Genomic DNA, 15,400 nt, shown 5'->3' with positions numbered 1-15,400 from the left:
GCATTACATAACTGCGAAACTCAAAGGCAGATGGGCCACATGCAGTCTGAAAACAATAGTGTGGCTACGTTTAACAAATTCCCACATTACTCTTCTTGGCTTCATTGGTATTTTAACTTCAAGCCCATTCTGTTCCGCCTATTCCTCAGATATATATTAAAGTGCAAACTATTTTAATTTTCAGGAACTTATAAAGAACAAACAGTGTGGCTATGATGTACGAAAGGCCGAATATGTAAGTAGAACTTTCTTTTTGGTTTCTGTGAAAGAGTAGCATTCTCTGAATTCATGCCTTAAAGGGACAGTCCACTGTCGGAAAAGAGAAAAAATATTGGTGTATTCTAGTAGATCTTGCTGTATGGTGGTAGAAGCAAATGCAGTACTAGCAGTTTTATCAGTGATTTATGTATTTAAATCAATGGAGAAGGTGAGGCCAGACTTTTCCAGGCATTTGTTAGATAAAATTAATGTATTGCAAACAGTTTTTGGCAGTTTCTTGAGGGCCATTTCATAATTAAAACTTTCAAATAAATTGGAACATTTTTTTTTATCCCTTGAAGGCTGAATTAATGAGATTTTACTGTAGTACCAATTTACTGACAGGCCTGAGTGTAATACACAAGATATGCATATGCATTTTTGTTGGAAGAGACTTTGGGGAGCCTGAATTTTTTTCAGTTTCAACTAGCATGCTTCAACCCTGCTTTGTCACAAATAAGGCAGACTGCCACTAGTATACTAATTGTGGTGCTGCCATCTATAGCTTTATCTATAGTTGTAAGAGAGCCAGGGCATCAATCAGTGCCTTGCTCCTCATCACCTAGGCAGCGGGCAGTGGACAGCCATCTTGTGTCTGTCAGGGTTTGCAGGTGCCAACTAAGACGGAAAGCGATATTCTCATTTGGAAAAATTACTTTTAAGGTGTGCTGCCGTGTCTCTCAGCCCACAGTTGGGTATAAGTTTTTTCGGGCATGGAGGTTTTGATTGCCACAAAGAAAATATGGTCGATAAAATCAGTAGACTGTCCCTTTAGGTTTCGCATATAGTATCTGTAAAAATGTTCCATCTTATGCGTCAATGTGCGCCATTGAATTGTTTTTGACAGATCGGCTGCACAATAGTCTATACAGTTGAACCTCGATATAACAAAGTCCTACTTGCAGCCAAAAATTTCGTTACATCGCGAATTTCGTTACGTCGAGGTTCCCATGTTTCAGCTGTCAAAATAAAGTATAACTGGTTCAGGAACACTGCTTGTTGATGGGAACTTGTAAATCACTTATTGAGGAAATACACAAGAAAATCGAGTAATAGTATCGCTAACAAGGGCACCGGATGTTTTTTTCTACATCAGGAGCATAATGAGTGATAGCAAACACCGCGACGGCATCATTTTTCTCCGTGTGCGCATAGCTAAAGAACGAGCGCAGCGCCTAGTACTGAAAGCCGCCACAAGATGTCGCTACTGGTATCATCATCATCAGCATTGAACATTTGCAGCCGGGGACGCATCAGAGAAAAATAAAGAAAAATGTTCGCATCGCTCACGCCGGCGCGGTGGGATTGTGCTCGTGGCGCGGTTATACTCCGACGTAGCGCGAGCGCGCGTGCGCGCGCGCGGCAAGGCGACGTCACGTCCGCGAAACAGCGGCGCCCGATCGCCAGCGTGTTCGGCGGCTACCGGCGCGCTCTGACGGCGTCCGGCGCGGAATGCAGCCGGCTGCATTTCGCGCGGGCCGCGCCGAGAGCGCGCCGAAACAATGCAGCCGGCTGCATTTCGCGCGGGCCGCGCCGAGAGCGCGCCGAAGCCGCCCACCCAGAATGCACCGCGCGCGCCTCCCACGCCACGCCTCCCCTCTACCCCCTTCGCCACTCGCCTCCTCTGCCAGGGCACGGTTTTTTTTTTTTTTCGCCGCTCACCCGTTTTAAAGGTACGAACGACCACACTAGCTCCACGAGTTTGTCAACACTGAAGACTTTTTTGTTGTTGTCTACGAGGACATCGCACGCAAAAAAAAAAAAAAACGAACGGACGCTGCAAGAAAATTCAGGTTTGCGCTTTCACGTTCAGAGTCTACAGCTCGCCAGTGGCGCCATGGCGCGGCGTGTCTTGAGACTTCCATGCCGCGGGCTTTGTATGCGCACGACAGATGGCGCGGCGGTACGTTCTCGCACACTGCCGGCAAAATTGGCGCGTAAAAGGGCAAATACAAACTGCGTTTCGTCTCGGCTAAACTTTTAGCTCTCATTCGATTGTCAAGGTAGCTCCTGGCACATGCATGCGATGCGCACGGGCTTCGTTACATCGAAAGTGCGGAGCAAAATTACTTCGTTAAATTGCGAAAAAAAATACATGGTTTTCAATGGGGAAGTGATTGGGAAATGAAAAAAATGCGTTACATCGCGAATTTCGTTACATTGAGGTTCGTTACATCGAGGTTCGACTGTATATGTTGCCTTTCTTATTTGCAAACTTCTGAGGTGTCTTGGATCATTATGCATTCGCTTTTAATTAACCTAGTGTCAGTTTAGTGCTATTAATATTTATGGTCACTCAGTTGTGGATGAGAGAAAGGTTTTCAGAAACGGAAAGGCACGGCTTTGTCCGAGCATCTGAGTGAGTCACTGCACCTGTTCATCTGAGCAAACTCGGAAAGAAATTGAATACATTGAATACCATATATTTACTCGTTTAATGAACCCACTTTTTTTCCAGGGAAGTTGACATCAATTTGGGGTGAGGGTTCATTAAGCGGGGGAAAAAAAAGTTTCAACAAATTTTTTTGCAAAAGTCACAATTTCATATCATACATTGGGCCCACTGGCCCAACAAGGAAGCACGCGATCAGCCGCATTCATTTCGTCTGTGTTTTGCATCATTCACTTCAAGAGGTGTTTGTTGCATCACAGCACGATCCGACGACTTTCTGATAATCAATGGTGCCGGCCGTTTGTGGCAAGATAAAGCATTTACACTGAACACCGACCTTGAAGGGCAGGTGCACATTTTTTTACGAGAGTTTAAGGGGGGACACTGGTCTTAGACCTATTTTCCTTATTTTTAGTCCAATCCTAATGAAACTGCACCACCTTGCTCAGTTTTTTATACTGGTTTCAAAAATGAAATTACCTTTCTCATAAATTAGCTGGTTCCTAAGATAATTAATTTTAATTAGTCATTCATTAGTACATCGGCACAAAACAAAACTGCTTAATAAAACATCATTTTTAATCCATGGCTACATAGTATGATGAGTAGAAAGTGCAATAATCAAAACCATTTTTCCATTTTAGCCTCATTAGTAATTTTACAGCACTTGGAATATCAATATTCAAAGTGTGAATGTAATGCATCGATAAACATTACAAAATTATGAATTTTTGAAGTGCGATTGAACAAATCTGCTTCGATTATTGCACACACTGTGCCTTCAGCTTCCGTTAGCAAACAATATGACATCTCTATCTGTCCTCTATGTTGAGATATCGACATACTAAGACAGCCAGAGGTCCAAAATTTTCATACCATTAAATTGTCTGCTCCTGCATAAATTCAGCCCACACGATGATCTGAATTTAATATTATGGTTAAAATGCTGATTTCTTGAAGGAAAAAATTGGCGCAGTTCGAAAATAATAGCTGTAGATTCCACAAATGTCACTTTCTGAAAATCGATTTTTTGGTCATTTTTTGGTCTCAAAGACCAGTGTCCCCACTTAAAGGAGTGTAGACACCAAATTTTTGCTAGCGTATTTTCTTCTTTCAAATGATGCGTTAGTCATTAGTATACATGGGTCATGCCATTGTATTTGCCTGTGACTGATAAATAATTCATAATTGAAATTCTTGTTGGTCTTGCTTCAGTTTCATCAGCCGAGCGATTGCTGTCATGTGTAGTTGGTGTTTAGGTCATGTGAGACATGAAAAAAATGGCACTATAACTGTTGATACGTCGTTTGTTGTCATTCCAGCTCTTGAATCAAGTTGGCTAAACTGTATGAGTGAATTAAAGCTACGTATCAGCAGTTAGTATATTGCAGTTTTTTGTGCCTCATGTGACCTAAACACCAACTACACGTCATTGTTTGGTTGATAAACCTGAAATAGCTGCAAGAAGAAATTCAGTTATAAATTTATTAAGTGGTCTGCACTGGTGGTCTTCCAAGGTCTGTGCTGCGGACAGCATGAAACTGAGGAACGCACTAAGAAAAGCTACTGCTTTTAAAAAAGAGTAAATTCTCAGCGGCAAATGCGGGATGGGTTTATTATGCAGTTGGGTTCATTACACGAGTGAATACAGTATATTGTTGAGTAGCAACAGTTGTATGTAGCACTGTTAAATAGTGTATGGAACATGCTTATTTTTGTCGTTTCGGAAAGAATTGTTTAATGCTTCTTTCTAGTTGAAGATATTTTCTGTGTTCAGAAACAGGTCGGGAACACTTTCCGTATCAGTACTTATTGTCCTTGTATGTATTTTGTTTAATATATTGGTATTGTGTGCTGTGTAGCTGTTTGAAGATAGATGTACACAAATTCATTTTAGGTTTGTGACTGAAGAAACTAGCAGTGGTAAGGAAGCGTATATGCCTAGTTGCTTTCTTATTTACTCGCATGTAATGAAAGATAACCACTCGTGGCTGGTTTTCATACTGTGGTTTTTGGTGACCTGTGCTGTTAATGTCTTGTCAAGTTCTTGTACTTGGCTAGAAAAAAATGCAGTATTGTCTGTATGCTGGTGGAATGCAGCTCTCTCAGTTCCTCTTTTAGTATGCTTTGTCTTGTTTGTCAGGGTTATGGTAGATCGTAGTTTTTTTTTTTATTTGGAACAAATAATCTTGCACTCCTGTTTTCCTTTTTACAGACAGGGTCAACAGTACAGTTTACTCTTATGACTCTTGGTGCTGTTCGACATATAAGCACATACGCTGTGGCGCCGAAACATTTTGTCATGGCTGCTGTGCATTGTGTTGTAGACCACCCAGAATGTATAGGTCTGAGTGGTGTGCAATGCTACCAGGCCTCATAGAACACAATGCATGCATACTGTTGACCAAACAGCTTATTGACTAGGCAGTCTCTACTTTTGCCCTTGATCCCAGTGCCACTTGCTTTCCTAGCAAGCAAATTCAGCATATAAAAGTTGTGGTTGTGCTGCCGTCAGCTGGCACTCCTTACCCGAATGTTGCATTGCATGTCCTGCTTGATCTTGCTTCATCATCCAGGATACCTGATATGGAACATGGTTGTGTTGTCGATTGCCACTAGTCTCATGAACACCAAACGCTGAGGCCAGCCCATGAAATTCTGCTGATTTGCGACTTGCTGTGGTTGTTCAGTGGCTATATATAGCATGTGGCTACAGAACCCAACGCTGCTAGACTGAATGGCTGCCATGGTTGGCCACATTTTGGTGTGGACGAAATGCAAAAACTCCCATCTACTTTGAGCTACCATGCAGGGTAAAGAGCCCCAGCTGGCCAAAATTGATCCAAAGCCCCTAACTGAAGTGTCTCCATTGCTTACACGCAGATTCGGAATGTTAGACCTCACATACCAAGGTGGCGGATTAAGTTGATTGGTTCCCGAAATCGGTGTGCGAAATTATCATTAGCGGGTTAACTATGCTGAATGGGTGCAGTAAGGAAAGAGTTAACACTTCTGAAGGACAGTCTTCGCACCTTCGAAGTGAAATTACCCTCCGGTAGTATTGAAGTTCCCCCAGCTAAGAGCTTTTCCTTTTGCTGTTTGTGGTTCAGTTGTCTTGTTTGCGTTTCATTCATTACTGATAGTGCACCAAGATGCTCATTATATATGTGATTTGGTTTTGGTTTTATTGGTGTTTAATGTCCCAAAGCAACTCATGCTATGAGGGACGCCATAGTGAAGGGCTTTGGAAATTTTGACCACGTGGGGTTTTTTAATGTGCACCGACATCGCCCAGTACACGGGCCCCTAGAATTTCGGCTCCATCAAAATTCGACCACTGCGGCCGGGATCGAAGCCGCGTATTTCGGGTCAGCAGCAGAGCGCCATAACCTCTGAGCCACCGCTGCTGCTATATATATATATATATATATATATATATATATATATATATATATATATATATATATATATATATATATGTTATGGTGCTCGGCTGCTGACCTGAAAGGCATGGTTTCGATCCCGGCCACGTCGGTTGCATTTCGATGGAGGTGAAATGCTAGAGGCCTGTGTACTGTGCGATGTCAGCGTATGTTTACGAACCGAAGCTCCCCACTACCGCGTCCCTCATAGGCAGAGTCGCTTTGGGCCGTTAAACCTCATAAAAACAAACCAAGCATTTTACATGTTATAATGTAATTTTTTTTTTTTGCCTATAAATGTGTGTTGTGATAAGTTGCATTGCACTCTGAAAGCAGATGATGACGTTATTTGTGACCTCACGGTATCAGCAATAACATGCGAAGGTTAGGTGGTGTTTATTGTGACAGCTGCTGCTGGGGATGACAAAGCCTGTGTCTTGACTCACTGTGAAGTTCGCCTGTTGAGCCAGCCCAGCTGTGGGCCGCAACAAAGGTAGACAGTGAGCCTTGAGTGTGAAGCAGGGCTGGAGTTCTTGAACTTGTAATTCGAGCATAGAATGTGAGATGCTGCACCCAGCGGGTGGCTCTCCCATTATGCAAGGACAGTCCTGAGTACACTTGGAGGTGATGCGGTTGCTGATGTATAAAGCCTGTTGTGGTCAGGTATACATACGCGCCTTCTGTTTATAGCAGGATGCAACAGCAGGGCTTCGTGGTAAAGTGCAAGACCTGGTTGGTCATGCAAATTGTGAGCTAACTCTTCAGGGCACCTGTGCTTATTTGTTGGTGGCATGGAGTTTTCATTAATACAGAATCCAGCTCAGTGAGAGCTAAGGTGATATTGAGTCCTTCATTCCACCAGCAAACAGTATATAAAAGGGTTCAAATGTTTCTTGGTGCATTTTTTTTCCCTTTTTTTTGTGTTTAATACAACCCTTATAACTTGTTTATTTACAAAATCTGAACCAGCATTTTGGTTGGATGGAGCCTTTCAGCATGTTTTCACTTGAAGCGTATACACAGGTGGCATGTTTGGCCTTGTTAGTCTGTGGGTGAATAACATTGATGATGGTGGATGGAGGGTGCAACTAACAGTGGCGTGCACTTGGTTGGCAGCAGCGGGACAAGTCTCATGTGATCTATGAGAAAGGTTGTCTGCGAGCTGGGGAAGAGTGGATTGAAGCTAACCTGGTGCCAGTGGCAGGGGTAGCCGTGGGATTGGCCGTGCTACAGGTACTCTCAAAATCCTCTTCTAGTGATTGATGGCCTGGGGCCATTGGGGAAAAGTGCACTTGTTTCTCCTTTTTTTCTTTTCTTTTTTTTTTTTGACAGCCGCCTTTCCTATTCTGCGAGAGGAGTTCAAAAATTCTCACCTGCAAATTTTTCTTCGATATTTTTACATTGGCCGTGGTGATCCCACATATATACTATTTATAATTTTCGTTTGCAGTACTTGGGAAGTAGCTTCATGAAAAGTAACTGTTAGACCTAAACGAGCCGTGGCAGACTTATTTTGATGGCCTCACACTACTTCAGCTGTAACTTTTTTTGTTACCTCTAAAGGGTACCGAAGGCAAATGTGTAGTGTAGTGCAGTCTTCGAAGGCGCTGCGTCGCGAACGGCTAGCGGTACGCCTCGGTTCAGTCCAGAGGCAGCGATAAGTCCCAGCGACAGCGATCAGCGCACACGCATGAGCATCCGCGCCCGCCGCTGTCTTCGTCCTCTTCTTCCTTACGACAGGCGCCCAAGGTTTGGGAGCCGACGGCCTGTCTTACAACTGCGTAGTCTTTTTTTCACAGCTGAAAGCAGTCTTTCTGAAAGCTCAAGGGCAGCTGTTTACTTTTTTTGTGGCAGTACAGAAGGGCGCTTGAGTTTTCGGCTTTCACTTTAAATTAGCACTTCCAGTGGCCTCAGTGTGCACTTCAGTGCACCACACCAATGCTCTGTTTTACCTCTCGAGGCATGTCATGTTTCAGTGTTATTAATAGCCTGAGCTGGTGTTCCAATTCTGTGGCTAGTTTTCTTTCTTGCCTCCATGGTGGAACCTAATGGTAGGGTGCAGTGGGGTAGCAGCTAAACTTAGAATATTTCAGTAACTTGGATAGCATGCAAGCTTTGAAAGAGGGAGGATCAAATCGAGTCCACTGTTAGCACATGTGACAAGCCTTCAGGTGTTAAGATTAGACCTGAAAGTACTTGTCAGGCCTACTAATGGCTTGTTAATAGCCAAGGTGGTGTGCATGTTCGAAGCATCGTACCAGTGAGTATTCCACGTAGTGTCACAAATTGAAGGAGGGTGGAGAGTGGAATGGTTTCATCAATTTCCATGGCTATGCAAGAGCATACTGCCATGTGGAAGCTGTGCCCTACTGTAGTATATTTTAATCCTTGATGGTGGTGGTGGTGTCTGTTTGGAAACATGAGGGTTGCAGTTTCTAACAAGATGGCTTCCTCAGAGCAAGAATAGGAGGCGTGCTGGGATGCTTGCAGCTGACATTGGTGGCAGGTAATCCTGGTTACGGCAACTCGAGCATTTAGCGAGCACTGTAAGGGGTCTGATGAGTTCTCGCCATATCACGACCCTTGTAGGACAAGTCCCAGCGTTCAAGGCTCATTTACGAGCGAGGTTGCCTCCAGGTTGGGGAAGAGTGGTTAGAGGTGAACCTGGTTCCCCTGTCGGGAGCATTATTAATAGTTGCCTTTGCTCAGGTCAGTACAACAGGCTTCCATTGATCTTATCATCTGTTACACTTGTTTACCTTTATATTTGTATTTTTTATTTTTAATGCCACATATACTGTCTTCTTGTGTCTATATTTTCACAGCTATTATTGCTTTTAATTGAAGGCGACTTTCTTCAGATGTGCAGTTAATAAATGTAGTTGCAGTGCATTCAGACTCGTGCTAGAAACTCTTATGCCGTCTGCCTCTCTGCTGAAGCAAGTGCATAGGAAATAAAAATTGGTAGGGCACTTATTTTTTAGAAACCTTGAATGCAACTCATACCTGTGCCACACAAGCACGTTGAAGGCCCTTGAGCTGGCATGGTAGACTATTGACTTAATGGCTGTCTCAAAGGCTGTTTGCAAAGGCAACTACAATGTGTCTAAAACAGCAGTCTTTCCTCTGAAAGCAGCCATGATTGCTTAAAAGGTAAGACAATACTTACAAAGTGAAATCTTTGTTGAGTGAAACATTACAAAAGCTTTTAGGATAAAAAGTAAGCTTTTCTTGCATGCTTTACTATGTTTAGTGCAGTACATGCGCTATTTGTGCTTTGGTGGTGACAGGATAAAAATATATTTTCTGACCTGTTCTTGTCTTAATGTGTGTTTATATATGCAGGGCCCTTTGTTTTTGGGTTTTGTGTTTTCTGAGGTATGGGAGTGAAAAATCATGTGCTGCTTTTTGTCAGAAATAAGGCAGCAGTTTGGTTTTACTTTTTCCCTTAGTTTTGGCTTTTCCAGGTTATTTTTGGAAATATTTGACCATAAACTCATTTGTGGTAGTATATATAAAATACTTGTTACACAAACAAGCTCTACAAGCTAAGGTTGCACAAATCACTAGCCGATGGTTTCCTTCCTTTTTGTTCCTAGTATTTTTTTTCCTCGCTTTACTGTACTCCATAACTCTTTTTTTTTTTCGTGTTCATTCTGAACCGGCTATGATGTGCATGTACTCTGTGAAAGCATTTTAACGGCATAATTTGAAGGCCGATGACTGAACGGCGTTGCTGAAAATCAGTAGCATCCTATAAAATAATGCCTACCTGTGTTCTGGGTTCTTGAGCACCTGTTAAAAGGCACTGTTCAAAGGTACTGTTCAAATTCATTTGCAAGTAATGCCTTTATTTTGGGAACTAGCTGAACCACAGTTAAATCGATGGTGACAGTGCTTATTTATCCAGTAATTAATGCCAAGAGGCCTTTCTCAGTGTGGATTTAGAGTAGTTGATTTCCTTATGGTGCCTTGGTTCATTGATTTACAGTTGAAAAACTCATTTTGGAAAGGTAGTTTTTGAGTGAAGGTTATTGGATTTAGCCTGATTTTCTATAAAACTTGTTTGGCACACACACACAAAGCGGTAAGTTGGGTTTTGACCCCAAACAAAGGCCTCTGGTTATACACTATGATCTGCATTACTATGATGAAGGTGCATTTCATGCATCTGGCCTGAGGTTATGAGTTGCATTAAAATTCAGATAAGCTATGCAGTCATGTTTCAGAAATAGTTGCCTTTATGCTGTCACTTCAGTGCTTGTATTTAAGCATGACTCTTGCAGCGACATTTTGAATAAGAACATGTTCTAGTACAATTCCTTTGCAGCCTGTTTGCAGCTTGCAAATTGCGTCTTTATATGCTTCCGCTCTCGGCTGTTAAAGGCAGAGTGAAGCAGCAAGTTCCATTAGAGCCTGTGCTGTTAACGAAGGCATGCTATATTTTTGTGAAAAAAGCCGAAAGGGAGGCAGGTAGTGTTGTGCATAAAGGAGGGCTGCAGGACCCGCTTTGATGGAGGCAAAATCACAAAGTACTGCTCACATGCTATATTAGGGCATGAAAAATGTGGCAGTCAAAGTTAATGTAGAGTATTCTGCTTACCTTTTTTGTCCTGAGTGCGTTACTTCCCACTTGAACAAGGCCTCGAAAATGCGTAAAACCAAAGAAATACAAAACCGAGGTGCATGTACTGATAGGTTTAATGCAGCAGTGGACTTTTGGTGGGTCTTGTAATTGTGTGGTGAAGTCAGTGCTATGGCTGCAGCCTCAGTAAGAGCCCATTCCTTCTCCCCTGACCTGCAGATCCTTGGCATCTGTTTCGCCCAAAATTTACGGGCAGACATCTTTGCCCAGAAGGCGAAGTGGCACTGACATCCGCTGCACACCTGGGCCAAGATAGCCAGCCGAAGGTTTCAGGGCCCAGAGTGGCGCCACTGACTGGCCCCGTAACCACAGCTTCTGCAAGCACTGCTGGTGTCTGGAGCAGCCAGCCTGAGCAGCGGCACCAGAAGCGCAGCCACCAGGTGGCGCTCATCACCCTCTTCTGAGAGCCTGCACTTCTTGCCTGCTTGGAGCAAGAGAAGACAAAACCTGCTGCTAGCCAGTGCCATCTTTTCTTGCAACTTGAGAGCTGTTTATTATGTCACAACATTGCAGGAAATGGTATCGTGGGACGCAGATGGTTTGAGCTTGCTCAAGTGGTAGGCTCCAGTCAGATTCTCAACCTGGGACAACTGCAACTAGAGGCTTAGAAGTTGAGGCCCCCCCCACTCCCCTTCTTCCCCCAACAGAATGAAAAGCACATTAATCATGTTGCATTGTGTAAGTTCACAAAGTGTATGATGCTGAGAAGACTGCTAGGTGCATCAGTTTTGTATCTTTTCAAGTGATTGGGACCGCTGTACAGCTGTCCTATTTTTTATTGTCCGAAAGAAAGCGGTGTTGTGAAGAATAGCACGGAAATGCACTCTTTCAGCACCTAATTACTTGCAGATGACTGCGATACTTGAAAAATGCAGGGGAAACTCTCGCTTATGTACTTTACCCTTACTTGATGTGAATGTGTGTTTTATTTTCCTGAAGGCTGTGGGCAGTTGGGCTGTGCTAAATCACTCATTCCTTTAAGATTCCTTGTGGATAATGGCAGGACCCATTGTTGGCATTTTTGCAGGCATCTTGCCTTGTAATATTGCGTGGGAGCATCAGCGTGGCTGCGGAATTAAGCATTCTCACTTGCACCCATTTGTGCAGTGAAAGCACTGGCTCGCATGGGAGTTGCTGAGAACGTTGTCACACATTCCAGCACTTTTGCTATTGATGTGCCACATCTAGCTTTTTTGTGATTGTTTGGTGGATTGATGGCATTGACTGTTTTGTTTCTTGTGAAAGCAGTGCTTTAATTCTTAATCTAATTAATCTCCTACTTAGCAGCGTAGAGCAGACCTATTTAAAAAGTTATGGTAGTTATAGCAGCTCATTTGTACAGTATTCACTCTTTTACTGAACACAGTTGTGAGAGTGATGCTAAATTTAATTACCTGATATTGATTCATATTCTGTCTGTAAGCCTTGCTGTCCCCTTAGCCCCTTAGTAGCTAGTTTTGTGTGCCATTCATGAACAGAGTAGTGGCCATTGGTGATCCTGTAGCCTGGCCATTCTGAGGGATTGTTTGGCTAGCTTGGTGCTGTATGTAATGTTTCTTTGTTAGCCACTTTAAATTTGTTAGAATAGGTTAGGTTGCTAGTTGTCCTAAAATACGAGCCTTGAAAGATATTATTTGGCTAAAGGAAACTGCCATTGTGAGCATGCTGCATAAATGCAAGACATTTTTTATGTCATAGATAGCCTTATCTAAAGTCATTCCTTTCATCTTATTCTTTTTAAGGTTTTTCTGATTGCAAAAAGAATGATGTTTTTTTTTGTTTGTTTTTTGTAATGAGGTGTCTACCAGTAGCTTGCTAATTAACTTCAGTTATGCATACCCACTTCTCTCTTCATTGGCATTGGACTCTAGAAAGTGTTTGTGGAAGTGTCACTTGTTCAGCTGTTGTAATTTTAGGCACTGAAGGATGCTTGCATGGGGCTTTGCTGGCCATGTTAAAATTTCTGGACACGACTAGGCACTGAAAGTTAAGCTGTATGCTCACTTTAATTGTTCAAGTCATGACCAGGTAGCACTGAGAGCAAGGGTATATGTACCTTGAATTTTGAGTGCAGTTGTACGTTCATGAAGGTCAAGGCAGTTTATGCTCCAGCATGGGCTCCTGCCTAGGCTTGCTTCTTTGAAATACTCAGACCCATGGTGTTCTGGGCTGTTGTGGATATGGTGGCTTGCACGTCAAGCACATGTGGAGTCGGCCTATCAGCTTGCTTCATGGCGTTGGTGGTGGCAGAACTTGTGTGACGTGTGCACTTTTCTTAGTGTAAATGTAGGCTTTGCTAATAAGGTACTTGCACTCAGCTAGGTGTTATCATGACTGATTCTTGTGTTCATATATGCATGGGATGAAATATTATTTTAGTCGCACATCTAATACTGTAGTTTTTGTTGCATTATAACTGCCAAATGTCTGTGACACACTGCACAAATGAGCTGCAGTTGGGGTTTTCATCCAAGAATGTCATTTTGTTAGGACAAATTTTGCCTTTGCCACAATAATACTAAGGACAAGAACTTGATGCTCGTGTCTTCCATGTTGTCCATTTGAACAAATGTGCTCTCTCACTTTTAGAGTTTGCACAAATAGTTGCTAAAAGTTATTCTTAAAAACATCCTTATTGTTGACAGGCAAAGTTTATTACCTGAATTCTTTCTGACCATAAATGAAGTGCACGTCTGGACAGACAACTTATATACTATATGCCTTTATCATATTCACCATTTTTTGGTGTTCGTTTTGTATCTCATCTCACGAGATGATTTTATGAGTCAAGTTATATTATTGTAATGAAGATTTAGAGGCGTCCATTTCAAGTTGCATTTTTTGCTAATATGGTAACAAGTTTATTGTGTCAGCTGCAAACAAATTTAGTGGGCAGACCTTTACCATTGTATGCACTTCCACCTTTGTTGCCAGTGCTGCCCAATGGCTTTTGTCTGTTTCGATGTTCCTTTCTTTGGCCAGTGGTTCACCCTCCATGATAAATTGTCTTGCCCCATGTTACCAGTCCCCAATATCGCTGTAGGTTTTGCATGACTAAAGGAGTTATGGCTGATGCTCTGAAGCCAAGCCATCAATCTCTGCAATGCTCCGCTATCTGTTTTGGGGTCCAATTTGGCACAAGCTTTTATGTGGTAGAGAGGCAGCATTGTCACCGTGTCCTCCAGGACAACGCAGCACCAAAGCTTTCTTTCCCTTGCGTTGTCTCCCCTCTCCTTTGCTCAGTGTGTAGTCGTAACTCCAAAGTTCTTTTAGAACAGCTTAATTATTTCATAAGGCAGACTCGATTGAGTCTGCTTTTTGAATATTCATATTCACAGAGCTAATTCTTGTGCAGAACAAGTTGTCTTCAAGTACATTGTGATCACTGCCGGATTTAAGCCCTCAATATTAGCTAGTGAAAGAGGAAAATTTATCCTGTACTTTTAGATATAGATGTGCAAACTAGCTTCTTTGTATTAAAGTTTTTGTAATTTCAGCGGTCTCGCTGTGTACTTCAACTTGCGAGAGTCTCAATGTACAGGTTTGCTGTTGTCTCAGACAACGTTTGTCTGGTATTGCTTAGTTCAGGTAACTTGTCTGTTGTAAAGCACTGTCATAGAGGTGCTGCAGCAGGGATTAAATGCTTGCAGATGGCAATGATCATTATAGCCAGTTGCGGTGGGTCACATTTTATAGCCATGCAGCTCGAAGGCTTACAATGTAAAGTCTCTGCTGTAGTTGGTTGTCTATTATGGGTGTGGCTGGAAGTGTTTTCTTTTTTGTGTGTGCAAGGTGCATAAATTTCAGTTGTATGTTATCTTCGTTACGTATATTAGGCAAATGGAGTCGCACTGCTCCTTTGAAGCATGGCAGGTGGCCTGTAGACTGATCTGTGTGAATCTTATGGAAACACCCTATTTTCGATTGTTTTGTGATTGCTTGTGCAGTGTTTATATCTGTCAGAAATGTGCAGCCTTTGTTCTGCACATGCAACTGTGCTCAGTGTACATAGAACACAATGTGTATTTGTCCTGTTTGTATGCCTGCACTATTTATTTGTGAATAGAGTTCTATATGAGAAGTTGACAAGAGATGTCTGCCATCTGCACTGTCACTAGTCATGTAGAATCATATATACTACCCTCAGATAAAACACGATTTCGAACATTAAACATTGTCTTTTGCGTTTTGATGTCTGGCCCCTTGGGTTGTGCATGGAAAGTGGTGTGCGAAGCAATAATGAATTCTAATTGCTCTTCTAGAAGACATTTTTGCTAATCTGTCATGTGTATGCACTGGCAGTTTACACGTGGCAGTGCTTTGGGCATAGCTAACAGCAAGGCCCTTTTGATCTGCCTATTCTTTTTGAAATACTTCATTGCCCCGTGATGAGTTTGTGCTTATGAAGAGACAGGCGCTGCCTGCAGCACCTTTGCCACAAGTGCAGGGAGTACTGTGAATTAGTCGGATACAACTAAACGAAGTGGCAAACGCCCCGCAAAGGAGTCGTGATGTTGTGGTTAATCCCCTGTTGGGCTAGCAGGGGTTAACATGCAGTCCTCAAAATCGGTCCACGGCCTTTGGCTGCAGGGTTGTTCGCCTGTGTGGAGCAGACTATAGTTGTATCCTCCTATAATCTGCCCAATGCTTGTATTCCTTTGAAAGGAATAGTGGAGCTCCGCA

The 15,400-nt window shown here is 42.7% G+C and overlaps 1 protein-coding gene across 4 annotated transcripts in view; it reads left to right on the top strand.

Moving 5' to 3' along the window:
• Tsp26A (Tetraspanin 26A) overlaps positions 1-14,909 on the top strand; it is a 36,816-nt gene extending 21,907 nt beyond the window's left edge. Inside the window, exons 6-9 of one of the 4 annotated variants that reach the window (XM_089581235.1) lie at positions 185-235; positions 7,189-7,305; positions 8,662-8,781; positions 10,877-14,909. In XM_089581235.1, the coding sequence (XP_089437361.1) occupies positions 185-235; positions 7,189-7,305; positions 8,662-8,781; positions 10,877-10,945 (357 nt within the window). In that variant the 3' untranslated portion in view covers positions 10,946-14,909. The remainder of the gene's footprint in view (positions 1-184; positions 236-7,188; positions 7,306-8,661; positions 8,782-10,876) is intronic. The other 3 variants (XM_089581232.1, XM_089581233.1, XM_089581234.1) reach the window with 3 other exon arrangements.
• The last annotated feature ends 491 nt before the right edge of the window (positions 14,910-15,400 follow it).

This window comes from Amblyomma mixtum, chromosome 3, assembly GCF_055824585.1.
Source record: "Amblyomma mixtum isolate Tamu chromosome 3, ASM5582458v1, whole genome shotgun sequence".
In the NCBI taxonomy this organism is placed as follows: Eukaryota; Metazoa; Arthropoda; class Arachnida; order Ixodida; family Ixodidae; genus Amblyomma; species Amblyomma mixtum.
The sequence above is the reverse complement of the archived record's forward strand: the minus strand, read 5'-3'. Positions and strand labels throughout refer to the sequence as shown.